The sequence below is a fragment of the Strix aluco genome, chromosome 7 (assembly GCF_031877795.1).
Source record: "Strix aluco isolate bStrAlu1 chromosome 7, bStrAlu1.hap1, whole genome shotgun sequence".
Taxonomy (NCBI): Eukaryota; Metazoa; Chordata; class Aves; order Strigiformes; family Strigidae; genus Strix; species Strix aluco.
Genome location: NC_133937.1, coordinates 13,502,642 through 13,527,413, shown reverse-complemented (window position 1 = coordinate 13,527,413; position 24,772 = coordinate 13,502,642). Strand labels below are relative to the sequence as shown.

Below are 24,772 nucleotides of genomic sequence, written 5' to 3'. Positions count from 1 at the left end.
GTATCATGATTGCGTTTGGTTTCTGTTGAATTTGTATCGGCTAAGAGATGGGCCCTACACTGCCTTTAGGAAGGTGCAGAGCAGTGCTATCCCTCAAGGCCAGGCAATGCTAGAAGAGTGCTTTTTGGGCCTCACCCTGGCCTGCTGTGAGGGGCAGCCATTGCTACAGTGGTTGTGTTTGCAGTAATGATGGCAGCTGTGTGCTTAATTAGGGCCTTGTGGAATAATTGGTTCCCCTCATTTGGTACCTGAAGCTGGCAGAAAATGGTTCTTCTTATTTCCCAAGCAACATAGTCTTTGTCTTGGGTTAGAATAAGGTAAATATTTAATTGATTTTTCTGGGATATACTGCTCTGAGATTACACCAAAAAGTGAATGGTTTTCATCTTTTTAACAGGAGAGCTTGTGTGCTTCTGTAAAGGATGTGTTGTGCTGGGTTTGAAGAATAGGTGTTGTAGCTGGGATCTGTATGGCAGTACCATGCACCAAAAGTACTTCTGAACTGAAGGTAGAATGTTAAATGAGTCCCTTTTATATTTAAGACTAAATGTTTGCATAAGATTGTATTAAAACATAGCCCTGTTATGGTTAGCTTAGACCTGTTCTGGGATAAGTGAAACATGTCCCTCTAAAGTTGAAATAAAGTGCCTAGACTTTCTGGTGACTTAACTGGTTCATTGAACTGCTGTAAGTTTGTATGTAGTATGGTGAATTTTTCAAAATGAGCATTTTTAATCCCAATAGTTTCAAGGTTGTCTTGTAGCTATAAGACTTTTGTGTCTTGCATGACTTACATCTCTTGACCCAGGTCCTCTCTTCTTCAACTCCCAACTGCTGTAAAAACCCTTTGCTGATGCAGGTTAACTTGGTTAAAGGCTTTATCATTTTCTTCCATAAGTAGAATGCTTTGCAGTATATACTGAATTGTATGTAAAAGAGGATGTTAACCCATTCCTGCCATTTGTGATGCCAGTGGCTTACCAAACTCTTTTCAAAACAATCTTGTGTTTATGACTGTGGTGGTGTCTAATCTTTAAAATTCCTTTTTTTTTTTCAATTGCTTTGACATTTGCATGTCCATGGGGGGCACACATGGTTTTTGCTAGCACCTAAGTGTTCTCAGAGTGCTGCTAAAAATGATCATTAAAAAAATAATAAATCTCTGAAGTAAAATAAAATTTCATGTAGAGGCTATAAAGCACCATTCACAGATATAGTGTATGACCTAGCTGGCTCCTGCTGAAGTTGATGGCAAGTGTGCCCAGGCAGCAGAGTCACAATTGTGAAGCAAACATGGAGTTTCTCCTGTGAGAAGTAGTGGTGTGTGTTTGCACAGCATGATGAATGTGGAGGAGACAGGAGGTGAAGGTGTATCGAGCTGTGGAAACACGAGTGAAGGGGCGCAGTGGTGGCTTTGGCCCTGGGAGAGCCAGAGCTCTTGCATGGATTTCCTGCAGCCTTATGCAAACTAAAGTGCCTTCTTTCTGACTTTGTTACAAGCCATGAGAAAAATGATCATATTAAAGGGATAGTTTGAAGGAAAAGAAAAACCTTTGAGACTGCTTGGTGCTCAGGTACGCTCTGGAAGGGAGTTTAGGGACAGATCAAAGTTTAGGCTACTCTCAGCACATGAGTTGCATACTTTCCTGGGCTGACCAGTTATTGGGGAGCCGCTGGGATGGTGTTCTGGCCTGCAAATGCAATCCACATAGAGTAGTTGTTGGGGTTTCTTGTATTTGTTTGCTTTTAAAATCTTGTCTAAGTGACTTTTTAGCTGCTGGGTTCTTGTGCTTGGGGTACTGGGATACTGTGAAATTTCTGGGAAGGTGTATAGGAAAAAAAAAATTGGATTTGTGGATTTATTCGTTACTTGCTTGGATTTCATGTTCTTGAAGCATTTTAGGACTGTTCTTGTTTTTAATTCAGACAAGTTCTTTAGCACTGAAGCTATAATATCCACAGACATGAATAGTTCAATGTTTCATTAAATTCTGCTAGTGCTATAAGTGTTAAAGGCTTCATTCAAATGCATCATTTACAGCTGTGCTTGCTGAATCCCTGTGTTCTGTGGATGCCATTGATGATGTGTTGCACTTCATTTCTCTATTTTAATAGATATTTGGGGAGGCAGACTGTTGTTAGTAATATCTTCTTTGAATTTAATGTAATGTTGTTTAAATATTTAAAAGAAAACTTTCAATCCTGACATTGATGGATTGCAAGAGTCTTTGAACTTACTACCTCCCAGAATCAGAAGAGGTCTTAGTGTGCTCATGTGACAGTGATTAAAAAGATGTTAAATACTTTTCTGTCAGTGTAATGAGATTCTGTTGGATCTCATTGTACTTCTGCCTCCAAACAGAATTATATTAAGATACCTGCTTAATCTGAAGAAGCTGGATTAGAAATATTGGAAGTAATTTTCCACTAAACTTTAAGTTTCTTCTCTCCTGCCCCAGATCAGGCAGGGGTATTTGAAATTGGTGCTTTGGTTTGCCTTCACTTTCAGTTTTCTTTCAATCCTGGGAAATGAGTCTCCATATGTTGCATTGAGTTAGAGTTGTTAAGAGGAATCCTCTGCATGGCAACAACCCTGGGGTTTGGGGTTTTTGTTTGTGGTTTGGGGAGGGGTTTGTGTTGTTTGTTTTTCTTCTGGTAGGTGCTAACAGTTCCAAGTAACTATATACTGGTTTTGCAAAGAACAGAACTTTTTATATAGAAGTGCTTTTATTATTAGTTGTTACAAGCCTAAATATTCTTAATTTTGTAATTAAGAATTATGAAGAAATATTCCTAAGGTATGCATCCTAGTAGATCAGAAACAGTATATTTATTGGCTTAGTATTTTTAAATTAATGTTGCATTTCCTGGTGGTTTGAATTTCTTGGTCGATGAGAAGGCAGAGTATCTGTCTCAGACAATATCAGCACTCTGTGCATGACATAGAACTTGATTGCTTCTTAATGTTTCATGATGAAAATAAACTAATATCCCAAAGTTATTTTGCAGCAATCAACTGCATCCGTTTTCTGTGCAAGAGCTGAATGTGGTATCAAGAAGCCACAAAAATGCTGATGTTAGAAATTGTTTACAACGTTGGAAATTAATAATAGACACATTTGAATTCTTTACTGTTACAAACAATGTTACGGGAATGGTTACGGTTTAGGTAGTACCTCCCGAATGTTGTTCCTCTCTCTTGCAAAGCCCAAGAATCACCCTGGGTTGCAGTGAAGGAAGGGAAACCTCTACAGTGTCAGGGAACCGCTGTTGGAGGCCTGTGGAGATGTGCTGAAACCTCAAAGCGTGCCCAGTTATCTCTGTCCTTCTAGGGACAAGCGTGGAAAGAGTAATTTGAAAACAACTATTGCTAATACTTGCATGCTCACTGGTCTGGAAACTTTCTTGATAGCATGCACTAACGTTTTAGGATGAAGTCTTTCTGCAACTTGACTTTTTTGAATTTTTTTAAAAAAACTTTTTAAGTATCTCTCCGTCCACACAGCCCTACTTAACATCTGCAGAGACCCATAAGACAAACTGTGCTTCCATACACTGTCTGCAGGCTTTTCTGGGAAGCTGGGGTTGCTCTGATAAAATTATATACATTGCAGACTGAAGAAGGAAGATGTGTCTGCATGTCCTCAGAAGAATTACTAATTTCTCTCCAAAAGATGTACTAATATCAGTTGTCAGCTGAATTTTGCTACATGAGTTATTAGGTAAAAGAAAGCTGTTTCTTGGGAACTATTAACTTGATAAATCAAGTTGCTGCTACCATAAATAAAGATATCTTACTGGCATTGAGTTACTGCTTGTCATACTGAGCTGTGCTCTAATGGCAGTAAAGTGTCTGGAAAGCAATTTTATTGTTTACTTTTATGCCTGTGTAAATAGTTAATTTATTGTAATGACTGGATGGGACATAATTGGAAGTGAGTTTTCAAGGATGTAATATGCATATTAATTACGAGTGTGAACTGGCCATCAGGAAGACTCTTGTCTGCTTGATCCTCCTAATGCTGGTAAACATCATTATCTTTTCTAATGAGCTGTGATGACTGGAAGTAGTACTGTTCTGCTCTGGGAGTCTGTTGTGGGTGTCTGGTTACCAAAATAATTTTCCCAGAGTTTTCAACAGGTTAAAAATGCTTACAGGACTTCCAGAGCTCCTGCACTTGCAAGATCTAACTTTTCTTTTTAAGGCTCATATCCCTGAGAAGGGAGGTGGTGTGGGTAGCACTGGGGCAGTGCATCAGGAAGCTGGATTGTCCTCGCAGCTCTGTGCTTGTCTAGTCCTTGTGTGACCTTGGAGAAGTGGCTTTGCTTCTGTAAAGTTGGGCATGAAAAAGGGTAGTGGTTGCAACCAAGGGTCCTGGAGTGTTGAAACGTCAACACAATCTTGCCACAGGAAACCCTGCAGTGTGCTGCAGCCAGCAAACATTTCTGTGTTTTCCTGTTAAAAGGATAAGTATGTAGGAGGAAAAAAAAATGAAATTAAACTCTTGGGTCACATGTAATGCTTTTACACGGTGGAACTGTTAATCACTTTCACTGCGAGAATGAAAATATTTCGTAGCAGACACACTGTATCAAATCCATAAAATGCTATCATAGAGAGCACATTAGAAGTGGCAGCATATTGTAGACTTAGTGTTGCTTTTGTCTTTGGTGGAAGATACTTAAATATTTCATAACGTATCTTTATAAATCAGAAAGAAACCAGTTGATTCATTGTGACTATATTGCCTTCCAGGAGTGGTTCACCCCAGTCAGCTGCTGGTTTGTGGCTTGATCAGTTTGCAAGTGAAAAATAACCATGGAAAAAGTGAAGCCTGGTTGAAGCAAGTTTGGTGTTTTGTTTTTTTTTTTTTATTAATGCAAGCACATCCAGTCAAACACGGAATATCCTGCTTTATGGTACAGCTTTATATTTAGCATTTCAGCTCAGAATAGCAAAACACAGTATTTAAGGAATGTATCAAACTGAGGGAGGAAAAATAGAAAGGAACCAATGTGGATACTGCATTGATTTCAAGTATATACTAGGACTGATTGACCAGTGAAGTGCACATTCATGTGAAAGCTTTTTTATATGTTTACAGAAAGTGTTCTAAAATTGCATTTCAAATATATATTTTTTCTTAAATTTTAAGCATCCCTTTTAAATTTCAATTACATAAACAAAGCTGATATACAATCGCTCTTATAGTGTCTGACAATGTTACTAACTAGAACATCTCTGAAAGTGCAAAACACTGTAATAATACAGTATAAATATTCTTACTCTAATCCAGGGCTGAAGGTCAGTACTTCAGCACAGGAAAAATAGCAGCAGATCATAAGAATTATCCCTTCCCCTTTTCTGGGCTGTTCTTGATAACAGTTAGTATTCTACTTCCTTCTTCACGGCATAACTTGTGGGTTTTTTTTCTCTTTGATGTCAATGCTATGGGAATAGAAAATGTTGATTTATCTCTCTCTTCCTTACTCCAACTTACTCTTCTAATTTTAAGTACTTGTCAAGGGGGGAGTGGAACAGGGAGAGAGGGAAGGCTCTTTAATTTTTCACCGTACTACAAGGCCAATACAGCAAATAATTTCTATGAAGTGATTGCAGATGCCTCATGAAACAGTGGCACTGCTCTTGGTTGTAGGCACTCAGCAAGAAGAGTCTACTGGACTGGAATAAACCAGACCCTCAGTCCAGCAAGTCTTGCCCCTTCTTCAACAGAAGGCGGAATAAGATAAAACCAATCTATCTGATCATTTTTAAAGAAGCTTGTGCAGGGGTCCTCTGCAAGGCTCTATGAGGGAGGCTGTAAACTCCAGAGGGTCTTGTTTAAAAAACCAAAAAAGGTATCTAATTGTCTGGCTCAAGTCATTATCTTTACAATATCCAGCCCTCAAGCCTTAAGAGAACAATTACTGGAAAGGACAGTAGATATTCATGGATAATAATTTATTCATTAGACAAAATTGGTTTTATTCTGAGCCTATTTTTTTCTCTCTATTCAGAGATCAGGTGAGAAAGCAAGTCCTGAACTCTGTATTTTTTCCTGGAAATGAATACCTTGAATCTTTAGATTCCAGTGCTCATTTGGATAAGTGTAAACTCAAGACTAAAAGGAGAAATTAGAAATGGTAAGCATCAGTGGGTTAACAGATCACCTCTAATTCTGGTCCTGACTTGGGTTCAAAGGTTTGACCAATTTCTTAGGGTGTTTTCCCTTAATTTCAATGGGTTCCGGCCCAGACACTTAATCATGGTTTGCAAAATACTAGAAAGACTAGCAATTTTCAAAGGAACCGAGGGAATTACATGACCAGTTCAGTGGTGATCAACTCTTCTCAAGCTTCTTTGGAAATTTTAGCCTTAACTTCAAATTGGAGATCAGAGTTTACTTCCCTCTCCCTAGCTCATCTATGATTTTTATTTTCCAAAAACTGTTATCAAATAAAAAATATTGAGCCTGTTTTGCAGAGATAATCTAGGTTAGACATCCTTCTCTTAAACAAAACCAAAAAAATCCCTGATTTTTAAAAAGGAAAACACAAACTATTCTGACAGCCCAAATTTAAAGGATAGTTCCCAGAAGTTTTAAAACTTAGACATGTGTGCATCTTCACACATGCACGCACACATACTCACACACAGACACACATCCCCCAGCAGTTACCCCATCTTATCTCTTTAAATCATGTAACAAAAATATGTTCGCTGCACCATCAGTGTTACAGGCAGGTATACTCTACTTCATGTGCCATATTCTCCATTTTATTTAAAAAGTACATTGTAGCTGGTTTCAAGACATCCATATTTTTATTTTCTTTACTTCCAGTCCAGCGTAATAGAAGGTACACTAAACAATATCAGTACCTTGTAAGGCACTATTTTCTGATGTAGGAGAGGAACATGCTTACTCCAGATGTCTAAGGCCTTGACTCTACAAACACTTCCTAACACATATGAATGGTATCGCTGATTTGAAGGAGACCCTTCACTTCAAAGCTAGAGAGACAGGTTGAGTGTTCTGTAGGATACTGGTCCAATGGAGTATTTAATCTGAACACTGGCTTTAGCTGGGATGTATGTTTTAATTTTTATTTATTTTGGTGGAAGTAATAAAAAATAAAAATTTGGATGCTGATAGAATAAGATCTCCCCAGGGGTACCATCTCCCATGATACATTTCATCTCTGAGAACAGGGCCCTGCCCTTATATTTAAAATAAAAAACCAAAACCCTCCACTTAAGTGCCTTAAGGTTGACATGTGAAATATTTACCATGTTTTATTTCATAAAAGTTACTGTATTTACAAAACAGACCTCAGCCAGTGAGGTCTTTCTTAGCTCAGTCCAAGTCTTTCGGGTTGTAAAAACACATTCGTTCCATGTGCTTCAAAGTCTGCAGATCAGATCCAAAAATCTCAGGCTCTATTAAGCAGAGTTGTCCTAGAAGAAGAGGTAATAGAAAAGATAATTTTATTTTTTATCATGACAAAAAGTTTTACAGTTTTGGTAAAGTTTGGCAATAGGTCTATCTTGCATCATTAGCTGGAAGCCTTTCTTCGAGGGGTAGGTTTTCAACTGCTATAAACTGGAATACATCTATGAATTCCAATAAAGATGCTGACTTTAAATTAAATGAAAATTTAACTTCTGTAATGTTACTTCAGGCCCTTAAGATGTGCTCAGGCAAATACCATATGTTCCTCTGTCATCCTAAACTACTGCTTGCTGAACAGCGTCAGATTTAATGCAAGGTACATTGTACAGGTGTCGTAAATGAAAAGTTTATGTAGACTTCCTAAGAAACATTGGGATCACTGGGAAACGGTGTCTTGTCTAGGACAATACACTCGTAAAGTAGCTCAACTGCAGCTCAGGACACATAGGCTTCTTCATTCTTTACCTGGTACAGATATGTCAAATCTAAATGTTAAACATGATTTACAAAGGTCTAAATCTATCTTTCTGCCTTGGCCCTCAGTATTAGAAGAAATCTCATCTAAATTAACTGATCTCATCATGTATATGAAAGAGGTGCTTCCCTCTCTGAGGGAGAAGTAGTCATTGAGACTTTCTCCCTTAAGAGTAGGCTGAAAATCAGAGTATTCATATAAAATTTCCTCCTTTTATAAGATTTGTAAGTGCATAGGTATGACAAATGATAGCACCTTCTTAGTTTCTCTATGTATTTGTTGCCCTGAGAAAAGCATGTCTGAAAACTGCTACATATGTAAATTCTCTTAATGTATTTGATAGCCTAGAAAAAGCATATTCTCTTTCATAGTCCCAGCAGTGATCTTGCAGCCTGAACTGATCTGGCTGGAAAAGCTGTATGAAAATTCAAGCCCCACTGAATTTTTCGTATTTGAATTTTGAAGAAAAAATAATTTATATTTGGGCCAAAATGGTCCTAAGCTGGATATGCAAATAGGAGGGAGGAAGCTGATGATCATGTGTCTGTGTAAGTCTGCAAAAAGACTCATGTTCTAAGGAAGCTTCATACCTGAGTGTTTTCCAGCTGTCTTTTTCCATGTGGTTTTCTGGTCCTTCACTTTCAAAGGATGCAATGAACAGAGCTAGTAAATAAAATAACAATCAGATACATGGGTTCTTTAACTGAAAAAAAAATTAAAGTTACAATATAGCATGTGTAACTTAGCAGACTTCATAATGAAGTTTATTCTCATTAGAAGCCAATACAGAAGTGATAATACATACTTATCAAATATTTTTAGCATGTTAATTTTTTGGTCTGCATTTCAACAAGTAGGAAGTCATCATAGGAAATATTATGTTCAGTAAGGGATTTTACCTTCTTCACTATAAATGGGTGCTGTGAGTAGATAGCTCTGGATCTTCTTGTCTTTTTCGAAAGGGCACTCAACCTGCTTCCATGTCAGGAAATCATGAATCTGTCTTGAAATTTCCCAGAATTTCTGCATGAGGTAATTAATATTATTAAAATCATTTTTTTTTCTTTCAAATATTATTTGTTTTGTTTCAATTTCAGAGCCTCTCAGTCTTGTTCTTATTCATGCTGCTTATTACCCCTTACTCAGTCTTCTTGTTATCCTCTCTTCTTCCCTTCATCTCCCCCTCTTGCTCCTAATTCCTCATCTGTTGTTAGCCTCACAAGTTTAGAATAGTGTATCCTTGCTAACTGCCTGGTCTTTTGCATTCAATTCTTTTCATCATCAGCCTTTTCTTCATATATAAGAAAGTGCTATTGGCCTGTTTTCTGCATCATATCTCTAAATTAGCTTGATCAGTAAATGGTTTTACTTACTTTACTTTTTACATTTCTAACCTTCAACTTAAATGAAATGTGACATACCTGATTTTTTCCTAAAGCACTTCTTAAATTTAAAAAATAATCAAAATAACATATAGAAACTATAGATATCCTTTCCTTTCTAGGATCTTAAGAAATGCATAATTCCTTAGGGTTTGTCTTGAATATTCTGTGTGCCCCTGCCTTACCCAGCCTTAATGGCAAAACAGCTTCAAAAGTACTTTTGTGGTCTTTTGGACATGTATGTTTATTAGTCAGGGAGAGAGAATCCAGAACCTGTAGAAGCTCCCTTGAAGACCTGCTAAATACTGTTTGCTGGTTGTGTGTAGCATTTATAGCTAGCGAATCTGATGAGGTTAAATTGGCTAACGTTGATGATTTAGGGTGAAGTTACCTATTACAATTTGATCAGATATTATGGCTTGCTGCCACAGAAAATCTTATTTTCCATTCTTTACTGCCTTCTGCTTCCTCCAATCCCTTTTGAACAGAAGGGCTGAGGAGTGGCAAACTTTTGTCTGCCATCATACATGGTATACTAAGATTCTTACACTTCTTGATTTCAAGTTCTTTCTTTTATCTTAAATGTTGCACGAATACAACATTCCTTGAAGAAATTTCCCTTTCCAATTATCTAATCTTAGACTATTTCTTAATTATTTAAGAAAGTTTTAATGCTGAGACTTTGGCTTCTGAAATTCTTATTTTCCTCTCAATCTTTTCATGCATCAGTTTCGTTAACAAATGTTATTCCAATCAGTTCTGCTTATGTGAATTTTATGTTTTGCAGTTCATCTGTCCCATTTCATGTAAAACTAACAAAAACCAATCTCTATTTCAGTACACTTTAAAACTAATCTTTTAACTGAAGGCAATTACATTCCAGCAGTTTTATGGATTCTCTTCTGTAGATGCAATTGTGGATCTGCTGGATACATAATATAAACATGGCAACTGCAAGCGTTAGCTTTCACAGAGATTTGGTGAAATCATTTCCCCTAGATAATGATATTGCTTTATGTCTAGATCACTGCAATGCTGAAGGAATTGGTAATATAATGAGCTAGAAGTTCAAAACTGGCAATGTTTGTAATGTACAATGTTTAACTAGCATTACAGTTTCAATAATAGCAAAGTCCTACCTTGAAGTTTATCTGCCCATTGGGCAAGCGGTTTGTATGTATTTTGTGCAGAAAGTAGATATCTTTAATAAACAGGTTGAAAACTGGGATGACTATTTTCTCTCGATTGCTGTTGGCAGTCTGAGATCGCTGTGCTGCTCCTTGCAGGGCTGTGCGGTAATTACAAAAGTTGCTGGATGGATCCATGTGATGCTGTTTTTATGGGGGGCAAAAAGGCAGTCAAGTAATATAAGTTTCCTAAAAATAAAAAGCTTTGATCTAACCATCAGAAAGTTCATTCTTTATGAATTTGTTGGGCCCCTTTTTAAGCTTTCAAGATAGAGTACCTTATACTGATCAGGTCTGGGTTCAGGTTTTTCTAACTTCTATCTTGTTTGAAAGGAGGGTTCTGTACTGGCTTTACATCTATGCTTTCCTTCAATGGTTAATGGAAGACTGAAAGCAAATGGTAAATAACTATGAGAAAAACCCAAAACTGTAACTTGCTCTCGCCAATCTTTCTGATGATGATTTCAATTAGGTTTTGTTTTCATTCAGATCTCCACTAGATGGAGTACTCTAATTAAGTTTTAGGCATAGCAAAATAGCATTGTATGAAAACTACCTTGGTGTTAAATTGGAAAAAAAATGCTAGGAAGAAATAGCCTCAAGAAAACTTGCATCCACTTCTCTTTGCAGGTAAGTAGGGGGTCTGAAATTCAGGAAATGATCTCCCTAATGCTTATATGCTAGTGACCATTGAGAGAGGTGCATCCGTGACCTCTGACTTCGTAATTCTACAGCAGAGGTTTGGATTAAACTATTTGGCAGACTTCTGTATGAAGTCTAAACCTTATACATACCTCTAAAACATCAAATTTGGCTGTTTTGACCTTGGACCAAGTTTTCTTTAGCCGTGCCACAGGACTCAAGTTCATGCCAGCTGAATGGAGAGAGAATAGACAAAGAAACAAACAACAGAGTTGAAAAAATATAGGGCTAACATAACTCTTTGTTTATGTATCAGCACCACACATTCTGAAAGGCAGTTCAGCTTGACAAACGGAAGTTGTAGCTAATGCTTACCCACCCACCCATTAATCTGTCACTGGTACATACTGCCCCTGTAGAAGTGTGCATGCTGACGTGGTCAGCCAATTTACAGCCAGTACGAACGTATCTTGCCAGTCAGGTTGTAAAATGGAGTGCCTTTTGTCATCTGTGTTAAGGATACTCACAGATAATAGCCATCATTGAGTTGAAGTTTCCAATATTGAAGCATTCTCTTGCCACATCAATGAAAAATTCTACCATTCTTGTGCGCTGCTTTTTCTTTACAACCTGACAAAAAACAAGATCTGTTAAGAGGGAAGGGGTGGCCTGAATTTTGGATGGGATATTCAGTCAAAGGCATTGTAACAGGTAGATTGAATAGACATTTCAAGACTTTATCCAGCTAAATCTTATGATGATATAGGCCTGGGGGTATTTTTATAAGATTAATTTTTAATAAAATAGCAGAAGTATTTGGCACTACTATCAGTTATCTGTCAAGTTGTGGGGGAGTGTAAATTTTTGTTTATACATAAAGTTCAATGTCTGAGAGAATCCTGTATAAACAAGCTAGACACTTTCAGCAATTTCCTGTTACTGGAAAAGGGAGATAACATGAAGCTGCTATCAGGAAGAATATATGCAAAAAATTTAAACCTCTGAAGAAGGGAGAAAAGCAGTGGACAGACTTAAGACCAGGGGCATGTAACCTGTATGTGAGAGAGAACAATTGCCATGTCCTGAATTTCTCATTTTACTGTGTATATTCTTAAATGACCTCTAGAGAACAGGTAGTGATAATGATCAAATATACAGATTCCCACTCAAGCAAACATGCAAAGGATCTAGCAAGTGGTGTTGAACATTTGCTTTGCAGATTCTTTTATAAATGGCAAAGCAAAATTAATATATAGCACTGTCTCCAAACCTTGTTTTCAAAAGCCATCAGTCTTTCTCTCTCTTTTTTTTTTTTTTAGCTAGTACTTTTGCCTAGATTATATTCATTCATCAAAATTTTTCCCACACTTAGAAGTTTGGTCTGGCTTATACAAAAATGGCTCCTGAGTGGTGACTGCAGAGAATTCACCAAGAAATTCCCTTTTTTAAAAAAACAAAACAAAACAAACCCTCTGGCCTAAATACTTGAACTTCTGTGTCGTATCAGAAGAAAATGGTTCGGTAGTCAATGGCTTGGCTTAGCCCTTGGTATGCTAAAACCTTTTGTTTGACCGGTTTACCGGTATTAGCCACACCAGACAGCTCAGGAAGATGTCTTAGTGTATTTTTGTAATAAATTTCTGCAAGAGCAGGACATCTTAATAGATTAGGATCAATATACCAGACTTCATGAAACTGCAGTAGGCATCTGGATTTCCACAGAAGGGCTACTGACCCAGCAGGAATAGAAAGAAAAATTTCCATTTGCTAGAACAGGGGCATATTAATACAAATCTAGAAAGACAGAAAATACACATGCAAAAAAAAAAAAGTGTTTCTAGCACAGTATACCTTCCATTTCTTTGCTTATTATACAATAGAAGTTACTTTAACTTCTAATACGGCTGTTCTCCCTTTTTTTTTAACCTCTCCAGTAGTCCACTTTCTTACCAGACTTCTGAAGAAAGCTTATTCCCGATCTTTCTGCAACAAAAATGAATATATGACAGTGCTAATGATATCTAAATGCAGCAGAAGGACGGCTGTTTATTACTAAATCTGCATTTAAAGATGAGTATCTTTGAGACTTTATGGATGTATTTTAAAAAAAAAATCCAAAAGAGCTCCTAACTCAAACTCCACACAAGTTCCATTTCACTGCATGTCTAATGTTACTGTGGAAGCTACACAGAACTAGAGAATATATGCAAAGTCAAACATAGCCATGAACTCTTAATCATATAAGCATGCAAAGAATTTAATGCTTGAGTAATGCCATTATCTTTAATTGCACTGCTAATGTTTAAATGTCTATTAGACCACTGCCTGCCTCTTGTCCTTAAGTCCAGGATCACTTTGTTATCTTGTTTCCTACAAATACCTACCCGACAAATCTCTGTAGCCACCAGCATGCTGAGACAATTGAACCAATTGTCATAGGCCTCCAAATTGTAGGTTTTGGTCACATCACCTCGGCACTGCAAGAGAACAGGCTACATGTTAATCCTATCCTGTATCAACTCATCATACCAAAGGATAAGCTTCCTTTTCATGTCTTGCTAAAATCTTGCTGGATATTTTTTAAGGCATGAGCTTAAAGAAGGTTAGAAAATTGTTTCTTTTTCCCTCCATACCCTTCTTGTACCTTGTGATTATCCAGGGAGTCCATGTGGCTGACAATCTGCATCAGATCCTCTGGGTAAATGTTGCTCACCCTTTCCTGTGTTTAGAGAGATGAGAGATGGTCACTGTACAGACAAACAGGGAGTTCAGTGGAAAATACATCAATAAAGCCAAAGTTAGGAGAACGTTTGGTAACCTTCATCTTCCTACAATGTAGATGTGTGTGGTGGTTATTATCAGTGTACCTAATTGTTCTTGTTCAGTACTTGGTATTTTTTGATTCAAAATATTGAAGGCTTTCAGTAAAGCCATAGCAAAATTCATATTCATGAGCATATTAATATTTAGTAAATGGAAAATTAAATCATTCAAACAAATTAGTGTCTCACCAGTTCAATATAGGTCAGCTGCTGTGCCAAGATCAGAGGGTCACAACACACACTCAGGATGTCCTTTTGAGTTGACTGTGGCTTGGTTTTGAGGATGGTGCCTTTGTCAGTAACAGGTTGCCGGAATTTCTCTCTAATTTCCTGGTACTGGCTCCGTGCAGAGAGGGCCATCAGGAGATTCTGTGTCATCTGGCTAATGATCTTTTTCACTGTTCCATTTTCCTAAGTAAAAGGCAGAAACAATGACTGCTAAAATCTTTAGCTCTTGCAGACGCAGATCACCAAAGACTTTCCAACTGAGAAAAATACATGCCTATTATCCATTTTCTTTCATCTTACCTGATCTGATCATCCTGTGACAAACGAACTTGTCCTAGCTGCCCACAAAGCTTCATAATGACATTGTTATGCCTGCCTGCATTCTCAGCTGTCTCACTTGCTTGGCTGGTCTGTTCCTTGTGGCAGTTTTTGGCTAGTACCCCATTTCAAGGGTATCCGTGTAAACAGCTTAAAAGTGGGTACAGTGAAAGGTGGTTGCATTTCTTGCACAAAGCTTCTTGGATCCTCTGTGTACCAAGTGCCAAAAAGCTCCTTCTCATTCTGATCAGACCCAATGATGATCAAGTCTGTCTAGCGCAGGCAGAATCCAGGGAAGTCACATTATGTCCAGGAATATATCCCTAAAATACCCTGGCTTTGGTTTGAACAACTACAGCACCCAAAGATTTAGGTATGAGCACAATATACATCATGTTCTTGAACAACCAAAATGCCTTTCTGTTCATCAGGTGCAGATTTTAAACATAAGATCTATAAGGATACATACTAGTAAAGCCACAGAAATATAATCTCAATGTTTTCACAACTAAGGCAAGCTGAATTCTGCCATTGATTGTTTGTGTCCTATAGACATTTTTCTGAGATCAACTGCAAAGAGCTAACTTGATCACTTTCCTACTCCTCCATTCCTCTCCTGTTACTGCTTTAAATGACCCACGTTCTCTGACCCTGTTCTTCCTGCTGCTGGAAAAAATAATTCTACCAAAGACAGTCCTTCTCCTCTTTCCTACACAACTGTTCTCTTGCTTCCATGCAAATTATTTATCTTGAAGTTAGCCACAAGGTTTAACTGTTAGTTTATAACCTGTGGTGTTGGTTTCTGCCAGTCAACTGGATATACTAGAAAGAACTGCAATGAATCTGTGATCATTCAAAGAAGCCACTAATGTGCAGTGATGACTGAAATTATGTAGCAGATGTGAGAGACGATGACTACCAAATACTTGTATACTGCATGCTATAATTAAGCAATAATAGTGTCAGAATGTTGCTTTACAAGGCAATAATCTGACTCCCAAGTGAAATAAAATGAAAAGCTGAAGGCAGCGTAGCTCATCTTGAGGCAACTGGATTACTGCTGAACAGCAGCTGGCTGGAGCCATTTCTGATATTGTGCTACAAGTGTTCAGAAATGCCAAAGGAGCGTGGTGGGGGGACTAAAATAAAGTGCTAATTCTCCTCTCTGGTATGCTGAGCTTTCCATTGTAAATCATTTGACTTCAGCCGCTATGCCTGACACCCATGTGTCTGGGAGGAAGAAGACTTTCTAGATATGGATCATAGAGAATCAGACTTGAAGGCAGGTGAGAGTATCGCAGATATTATGTGAAAGTGAACAAAGAAACTGCAGTGACATGGAAAACTATGGCTTGCTTAAGCTATTGTGAAAGTATTAGCATCTTAATACTTAGACAAATGCCCTTTAGAGTTTTAGCAGTTTCTTTTCATTACTAGCCTTACCCTAAATTTTCTTACAAATTTGGCAAATAAGTCAGTGAGTGTACAATAATCTGTCCTTGTTTGAGTTCAAACAAGACATCTGTACTTCGTTTGGGGCACAACCCTGGCTGTAGCTATAGCTGTTTGGTATACTGGCTGATATCACTAGGACAGGCACCTGACTGCTTTGTGCGAGTTCTCAGTTGACTTTCTATCCTATGTATGGAGAATATTGTCCTAAGGGGATTTGGAAAAGATTTAAAATACAAAATAAAACCCCAAACCATTATCATAATCCCTTGTTGAAGCACAGTATGGGTAATTTCTTGTGGTAACAAATACTGAGAGCAAGAGGTGTTTTTTTGTCAGTGTCAGATTAGGTTTCCTATGGGTCAGATGTGGCATAGCTCTCCACTGATGAAACTTGACTTGTAGCCTTATTAAGGTGATAAACATGGTGATGCTGTAATTAATAGATGTCATCAGATGCCTCAGACACCAGAGCACTGAGCCATGCCATGAAGATGTGTTTTTCTCAAATGACAATTTATTCATATATAATGGGGGGGGGGGGGGGGGGGGGGAAGGGGAAGAGGAAGAGAGGACACAGCTTCTTTCTAGTTCAAAGTAATAGACAAATTAAATACTAAGATACAGACGCTAAATAAAACCTCTGCCAAGTCCCCTTTCACAGTAGTATCTCTGCCAACATACACCTCTTTGCCCTTGTCTACAATGGGAATAAAAGGCATATTATAATCCTGTTTCTTTTTTCCCCTCCTACTAAGGCACTAGCGTTTCATAGTAGCATCCAGGTAAACAGTTTTGCTGATACAACAAAACTGACATACTTCCTTTTGACTTGGTAACACCTAATTTTATTGTGTCCTATCACTGATTCATGCAGTGCTGTCAAACCTGTTGTTCTTCATTTTCTCTGGACTTGAATCAACACAAACACATAATACAATTGTTTTTCCATTTCCTGCTACTTGTTCTCAAAAATATCTTGAAGTTGTGGCTTTAAAAACAAGGAGAAGCTTCTACTTCTATATAAGTAAGCCTTCATGTTCATACAAACACTTTACAATTAATTCCTTTGCAGTTCTTGATTATATCCTTCCTTCTGTCTATTGGTAGTTACAGTGACGTTCTCAAAGAGAAAAAAGTGTAGGCTTTGTGTGTGTTGGAGGAAAAAAAACCCACAAAACCAAACCAGTAACCAACAAAACAGAAAACTAACAGCTCTTGTTTTATTTGAGTTTGCTTTATCTGCTTGCTTTAGAAAAGTCTTTTATGAGGTCTTGTTTTCTTCAGAGGCAAGAAACTCAGAGCTGTTCAGACTGCTGATTGACTAGCTAGCAGAGCTCAAATATAACTTTCTTTGTGGAAATACTGTGCATTTCACCTGAAACACAGCAACAAAACAGTTGCTGATTATTGTTAGGAACTATCAAATAATACGCATCTTCACCTTGAGCAAGAGTATATTTGATAGAACTGGTTGATATGAATCGTGGGACTTAAGACATATAGAGTAGTAACAAAGTACAAAGGATGGTACATAATTCATATGAAAGTTAACTATACTTTGCCATTACAGTCACTGTTTTTTCTTTTCTCCTTCTGCACCACATCCGTTTTTCATATCATCGTGACTATTTTGCCTCTTTTACACTTGGTGACTATATATAGACAGTTTCTGCTATTGGGCCATCAAGTTAATCGCTCAGTCTGTGTCCTGCAGTTACACTGACAGCTTAGCAACTGCTGCCGTAGTCCATTTAGAAAATATTGCATGCAGGAGCAAGGGTTTGTATATAATATGATAAACTATATATAAAGGTTGACAAATATTGCTTTACCACTTCATGGGTTTTTTTCTCCCCGCCCCACCCCTACCTCATCACATTGTGTGATCCTGTGAGCAATCTCTTTCAACTCTTTCATGGATTTTTCATCTTGGAAATCATAGGGGAAAGTTTCAGTCCATTCCTTCAGGAGCTGAATGATTTTGGCAGCGAAGGATTTTAGCTTTGCCTAGAAAGAAACAATGAGTTGATTACTGACTGTAGACCTTTCTGACTTCAGAGTAAAGTAGCTGATGAAGGTTCACAAAAAACTAGAGACACCCTTGAAAATACTTTGCACTACAAGTATGTGAAGGGGATAAAAAAGAACATATTTAACTGTGAGCCAGGTTCCTAAATAGTATGATTTAGCCTCCTTTCATGATAGCTTGGTAACATCTCTTACCAAACACTTTGAAGATATTTTCAAGGTTAGTTGTATAAAGCCAGGAAGATGACAGAATAATTTGTGACTTATTTGATCGAAGTCAATGGGGCTTAAGCTGATTTATGCCATCTGAGGCAGCAGTACCTTAGCGTTTGAATTCAAATGCATACAGACTGCAGCACTCTACCAAGCATCTTTCATGAGAAATGTTCACAAAGACATTTTTGTTCTATAGAATTTATCAGACCCTCCAGATTGAGCTGTATATTAAAATAAATGAATGACAGGAAAGATGTGTGTGTTCTCTCCATGACATCTAAATCAAAATGGACTTTGAAATAAAAAGTATTGGCTCTTATTCAAAAAGCTATCAACCACAGAAAGGGGAGGGAGAGCTATTTTCTAAGTTCTTCTGTTACCCATGAATCTTCTAAGCCTTTTCATCAGTTAGACCTGAATTGGATGCCAATTACTCCACTGTCATAGCAATAGAGAGCAGCATCAGTAAATCCAAGGGAGCACTCTTAGAAAATTGGGAGTGTGAGTGCTAAGAATGCTTTTAATGAACAAGAAGAATCAAAACTTAATTCAGGCTGTATTTATCCTCTCCCTCCAACTTGTGATGCACTGAGGAAAAAGGATGTTTCCATTTGTATTTACCTCCCTACTTGTCCCACTAGTCCCACTACACAGCAGTTCCTTCTCCCCATGCACAATGCACTTTCCTCACTGCACTCTCAGCCTCTTAGGGGTTACAGAAGGCGACTTAGCATGTGAGTGTCACTACAGGAAATTGCTGTATTTTCTTTTAAGACAAATAGAGAATGTCTTCCAAGAATTGATAGGAACTTCTGCCAAAACTTCATCTGATCATAGTATGTCCCAATTTATTTAATCAAAACCAAAAGCCAACCAAACTAAGCTATTTTTTTGAACTTTTTTTACATCTCACTGGTATATAATCAGTGGGAATATTAATACTGATTAATAAGAAATTCGAAGTTAAACCATGCACCCTTGAATCCTCAATCGGAAAATGACCCAGTGCTCCTTGTAAGTCTGAAGGGAATTTTCTTGCTGTTTTTTCAGAGCTGCAAATTGTGCTCTGCTAGCATGCTTTCCCTAGCTGTTTTTATTGATAGCGTTTAATTGATCCTGCTAGTGAGAGAAGCACAGAATAGTTGGATAGTGAGGGCAAAAAGAAAACATCACAATTCTCTTTGCCAGCAGTAGGCATTCTTGCAAAGCCATTCCTGCCAATGCTGCTTCTGTGGACTCCCAGGTTCAAGGTATTTCTAAGCAATGTAGGACAGAGTTCCAGATTATAGTCGTCTGTCCTCTGAACTTCCATTTTTGTCTGCCTTGGGGAAAAGACAATTTATACTACTTTGCTAGGAAATGCACAGAGCCTGACATTATTAAAAGAATGATCTGTAGGTGGTGATAGAGAATTAATTAGCCAGTGTGCTTCCATTCAATTAAGGTTAATAGATACATGCCTTCTCCACTTCTGTCTAACAAAAGTTGCTACGGAACTGGTTTTTGGTATTAATTATCCTGACTATCCTTTCTTTTTAACTTTTGAAACTGAAAAAGGAGGGATGGGGGCAGGAAGGTTCCAAAACCCTTCCTTAGGCCATGGCATCTCATCTCATGTATCTACTCATGAGTTGCTAGGGTTTGCTTCCTTCACAATAGAAAGCTAGGCATCTCTTGCAACACGAATTGCAAACCATATTACTCCTCATGTAATTACTCTTCAGGCACGGAAAAAGCTTAATGTTTTAGCAGATGCTTTTAATGCTCATGAAAATAAGGTATGCTTTCTGAAAGCAACACTAAAAAAACCATCAATATAGCAAAACATGAGATTCCTGTTTCACGTGCACTGCAATGAAACCCAAAGCAGCGTGACAGGCTTGATGCACATAATCTGTGATAACCTAGATATAAATCACACAGATATGTGGGTAGCAGCACATATTTCCCTTTTTGTCATGGTTGCAATAAACCTACCAACCTACTTTTTCTGTAGTCCTACTCCAGATGTCAGCCTCCCCTTGTGAGGCCTGACACAGAGTTCTCTGGAGTCTATAGGAATACTTCTCCCATAAATATTTATTTGAGAAGCAAAATACTTCTATTAAGTACTGTAGATCAGCACTGTTCTGCATGAGACAAGACAGACAGGACTGAGAAACAGCTACCAATCAGAAAGGAGGGCAATGGCAGTACTGTGCTTGTAGGAAAGGGAGTTTTAATGAAAATGACCCAGTTATAAATATTGGTTTGATTTTTGGCTTTTAGGAGGAGAACTTACTGGCAACAAAAACTGAGGGAAATCATAATTTTTCAAGGGACTGATGTATTCCAAGACAGGCAAGACAAGCTTTAGTAGAAATTAACTTCTCTTTTTATTTCTTACTACTTGAAATTTTGATTTCAAAAATACCCTCAAGCTGCAGAAATAATGCACCACAGTTTTAACAACAGGTTTTTCCACTTGAATAATACTATGCATAATACTATGATTTCTGTGACAATCTTGTTTAGGTCCTTCCAATCTCTAATGTGCTTATGGAGTTAAATTTTATCCTTTATGGTCAAGCTTAACTACTGACTTGTATATTCTAATTGATGTCTTAAACTGTGAAATCCTTCCTTTTTATGAGCAGCCAGAAGGACTCTAAGCAGGCTCCAAGACATCCCAGAGTGTTTTTCTTTTTAATCCACTTTTCTCTGACTTGTTTTCTATAGGACTCTTTGGCTAGTCAGGACTGTCAAAAACAAAGGAATTCTAAATATTGTGGTGCATAACCTCAAAACCTGGCTCCTTGCCACTTTTTCAGTTCAGACACTATCCAGGCTATAAGTCAGCCAGCTTCTTGTCTTAAGAGATCTGCATAAGCAAACTCTATCAGAAATGATCAGAGCTGCTTTAACTACTTTTGCCACCAGCTATTTCCTGTTAGAGCCACTTAATTAGAAGGTGTTGGTAGCTCATGATACCTTAATGGGTTATGACTATGAATACTGAGAGTGTCTTGAGTCAAGAATTTCTATGCTGCAAGTGAAACGAGCTTTTATTTGTTGCTAGACAGAAAAACAAATGTTTGCAAATGCTAGTGGCCAAACTATTCTGTAAAACATATAGATGCTTGCAGTAGAGGACAGTAAAGTACTCATTTGAGAAGGATGTCAGAATTTCATGTAGTGTTTTTCAAGAATTTTGTGTTTAGTGGGCAGGAAAAAATTACAGATTATATCAAGGGGGTAGGAAGGGATCAAGGCCATAGCAGAAAAAGCAACCAGCAAAGTATGTGAATTAAAGCAGCCTCCCAAACGCTCATGTTTTATTGTCACCCTGATGTTTGTTGGTTTTCCTGTAGGCCCATTTCCAAATTGTCAGCAGAAGGTGTAAGAGTGTGGGTGTTTGGAATATGAGCTGCTCTATTTTACATCCTGTTGTTAGGGTGTAATGCTATTTCATTTCAATGTGGAAGCATGATTTTTTTTTTTTTTAACACATCTGCTGAAAAGACAGAATGATACTTATCTTAATACTACTAATATCTTATCTTAAACAGCCAGGTGATTTAGTCCCCAGATACTGTTTTAATTTTAAAATCTCCTAAGTGCATTGTTATTTGCAAAAGTTTCATTTTATATCCCATTATTTTTAAATCCAAGTATTTCAGATATATTCTGACACTAGCTACTGACAGCAGTCTTCCTCTTCATATATGTACTTGAGTTTTACTCATTCCACGTTTCAGACAGTCCCAGCATCTCTTACAAGTTCCTACTCCGTTGTTTAGTTACATGTTGCTGAGGAACCACTACAATTTACAGAGCATCAGTGTGAAGTTGCTTAGTCATGACCTAGTTTGGCAGTGGCGATAGAAACAGGTATCACCTCTGTGTACAAAGCTGGATGCAGTGGTTCTTGCACCCTCTCTCCCCAAGCCCCTGAACTCCCCAGCACCTACATGATGAGTTACATGCTATTTGGCAAGTAGATCAGGGGACATGAATGAAAGTCATTTTGCACCAAGTGGTTACTTTTTCCTGTGGAGTAATTTTGTGATGTAATATGAGACTGCACCCCAGGAATAATAAAGGAGAACGAAGCCTTTAAGTCGGTATTGCTGTCAAAAACTCTGTATTGCCAAAACACAGGGTTAACTTTTGTGCTCCCCACTCGGAGTTCTGATATACCAGGGAGAAAACAAAATGGGACCATCAACATGCTGAAGATTAGGAATGTGAGCATGTAATTTCTCACCATAGAAGAATGGATCCAAAACATGCCAAGGATTTGACCAATTTAGGTCTTTAAATACTTGTTGATTTAATCTTGTTTCTGACACTCTTATGTGCATCCCAGCTTGGACTATTCTGGTACTTCAATTTCAGTCAGAAGCCCTTCAATACACGCTTTCCGTAACGGTGAGACTTAGATGGATTTAGGTTTATATCATAAACTGACCCAGCTTGGTTTAATCGGTTGTAGTAAACCTGCATAGTCACATGTGTCAGCACAGGCTACCATTTTAAGTAGTGCATCCCTTAATTTTCATGAGAGGCAACTTTCTGATTTAATGTTACACCAACTTAAAACACCCCACCAATAACCTCCAGCAGAGCACTCAACTCTAACAGGATGGTGAGGGTGCCTGGAGAAAGGGGAATCAGATTCAAGAAAGACCTAACTTGGTGAAAGCTCAAAAGTGCAAAGCAACTTGCTGGGCAGGTTTCACAGCAGATACACATTGCTGCAGTGCACAGCACCGACTTGTAGCTCATGAGCAAAGTTTTATTTCCAGCCACTGTATCCGACTGGTAAGGTAGCACATAATCTATGTTTGTGGCTATCAAAGAGGCAACAGTACTTCAAGGAAAAAGACCCAAATAAAAATGCATCCAATGCTGCCAATTACAATTTATCCTTTATCAATCTATTTAGCTTTACCATGAGAAGGAGAAAGTGGAAAACAAATGATAGTAGCACAGCTAACAGAAGGACATAATGGTTCATTTACCTTTTCTGCCTCAGTCCCCATTTCTAGCTGCTGCTTCTGTTTAATGCAGATCTGCCCCACTTTAGCCAGGAGCTCGTGTGGGTGAATGAAGACTCGTGAGCTCAATAGGAAAGTGAAGATGTAAGTCCTCTGTGGAAGAAGAGAAAAAAAAAAAAAGAGTTGAATAACTTTAGCAGAAATAATCTGTCTTCCTTGAAAAAACTATTCCATAAACCACAAATGTAACTTTCCTTCATTTAAACTTTTTATATTTTTTTCCTGTCTCTGAAGACATGGTGGTCTTTTCTAGCTCTGTTAACAGCCTTGAAGCCTACAGCATTTCCTTTTAACTGTGGTGTTTTCAGATTCCCAAATTATTTCCCTTTAAAATACCAAACTTAATATGCCTAACTAGTCATCACTCAACAAAAAGACAGATGAAATATGTCCAGTGTAGTCTGTTATACCTCTTGAACACCACTATTTCTGCTGCTTTGTTTCTTTAAGAGTGATTGTTTTTCATTGAGCTGCAGAAAACTGATTCATGTGTATTCCAAACCAGAGCTGTAATTTCTACATGTATGGGGGTTTTTTGTTCCTTTTTCCCACAATCACTGACAGAAGCTTTAGCTTGGGTTGTGGCCATATGACAATAATTTAGTTTTAAGATTGACTTCACTTATCTGGGGCCTGTTTCAGAGTTGCTTGAGTACGTACACTGCTAATAAATGCCAAGCTCATTAGAATATAGCCTCTCCATTTGCCATTTAAAAGCTGTAATGTATTCTGAATCGTACTCTGGACAGTTTAGTTGGGTATGAAGGCATTCTCGCTTCTAGTCTTGCTTCAGTGTTTGAAACTTGGCTTCTGTATTTGAATGTAATTGCCTGAGTAATGACAGCAGCATCTCATAAGCACTTCTGTTTTTCCTTTAGGCTTTTTGACAAAATTTGGAGTCAGGAAATTGCAGGGGATCTCCGTGACAATGGATTTCAATTAACCTTTGCTATGTTTGCAGTGTGTACTGTTACTTGCACCCTGTTTTTAGAAATGTGATTTGGGAGGCCACAGCCAAGTGTGCATATAAATAATCAGTGTGTGCATGTACCACCTTGGACTGGGCAAGTAAATTGAGACATCTAAAAACTTAAGATAAGTTGTCTAAAATATGACATCTCTACTATTAGCTACCGAATTCTGCTGCTTGCAGTCTCTGAAACGCACTTGTTAAACAGTAATGATATCTTGAGGACTCCAAAAAGGTTATGGGGTTTATCTCTCTAATCACAATAAAGAGTGCTAAAAAAAGAATATTTGGGAAAAAAGAATATTTGGGGTTTTTTAACGTAATAAAGTTAACTAAAAGTCATGGTGTTCTGGGAGCGAACAGTATAATAGATTAAGCATATATCTATTAAACACCCAACTCTGTCCTGAGCTTGTGGAGGAAGCTAATGAAAGAACAGAGTGGAGTGTGATACAGCAGAGGCATTTAAAATGCTCGTTCTGATTTGAAGATCCTATTAACACTGGGGTTCATGTATTAAATTAGGAATAGAATTAATTCTGTACAATCAAAACTGGAG

General features: G+C 37.8%; 1 protein-coding gene across 5 annotated transcripts in view; it reads right to left on the bottom strand.

The window, feature by feature from the left end:
• Positions 1-4,908: 4,908 nt before the first annotated feature.
• The window catches only part of RASGEF1A (RasGEF domain family member 1A), a 174,286-nt gene continuing 154,422 nt past the window's right edge, over positions 4,909-24,772 (bottom strand). For all 5 annotated transcript variants that reach the window (XM_074830507.1, XM_074830511.1, XM_074830509.1 and 2 more), the window contains 11 exons: positions 23,208-23,336; positions 17,830-17,967; positions 14,149-14,370; positions 13,782-13,856; positions 13,522-13,614; positions 11,665-11,767; positions 11,290-11,369; positions 10,448-10,639; positions 8,826-8,949; positions 8,517-8,589; positions 4,909-7,456 (listed from right to left, as the gene is read on the bottom strand). In XM_074830507.1, coding sequence (XP_074686608.1) covers positions 7,432-7,456; positions 8,517-8,589; positions 8,826-8,949; positions 10,448-10,639; positions 11,290-11,369; positions 11,665-11,767; positions 13,522-13,614; positions 13,782-13,856; positions 14,149-14,370; positions 17,830-17,967; positions 23,208-23,336 — 1,254 coding nt within the window. In that variant the 3' untranslated portion in view covers positions 4,909-7,431. The remainder of the gene's footprint in view (positions 7,457-8,516; positions 8,590-8,825; positions 8,950-10,447; positions 10,640-11,289; positions 11,370-11,664; positions 11,768-13,521; positions 13,615-13,781; positions 13,857-14,148; positions 14,371-17,829; positions 17,968-23,207; positions 23,337-24,772) is intronic.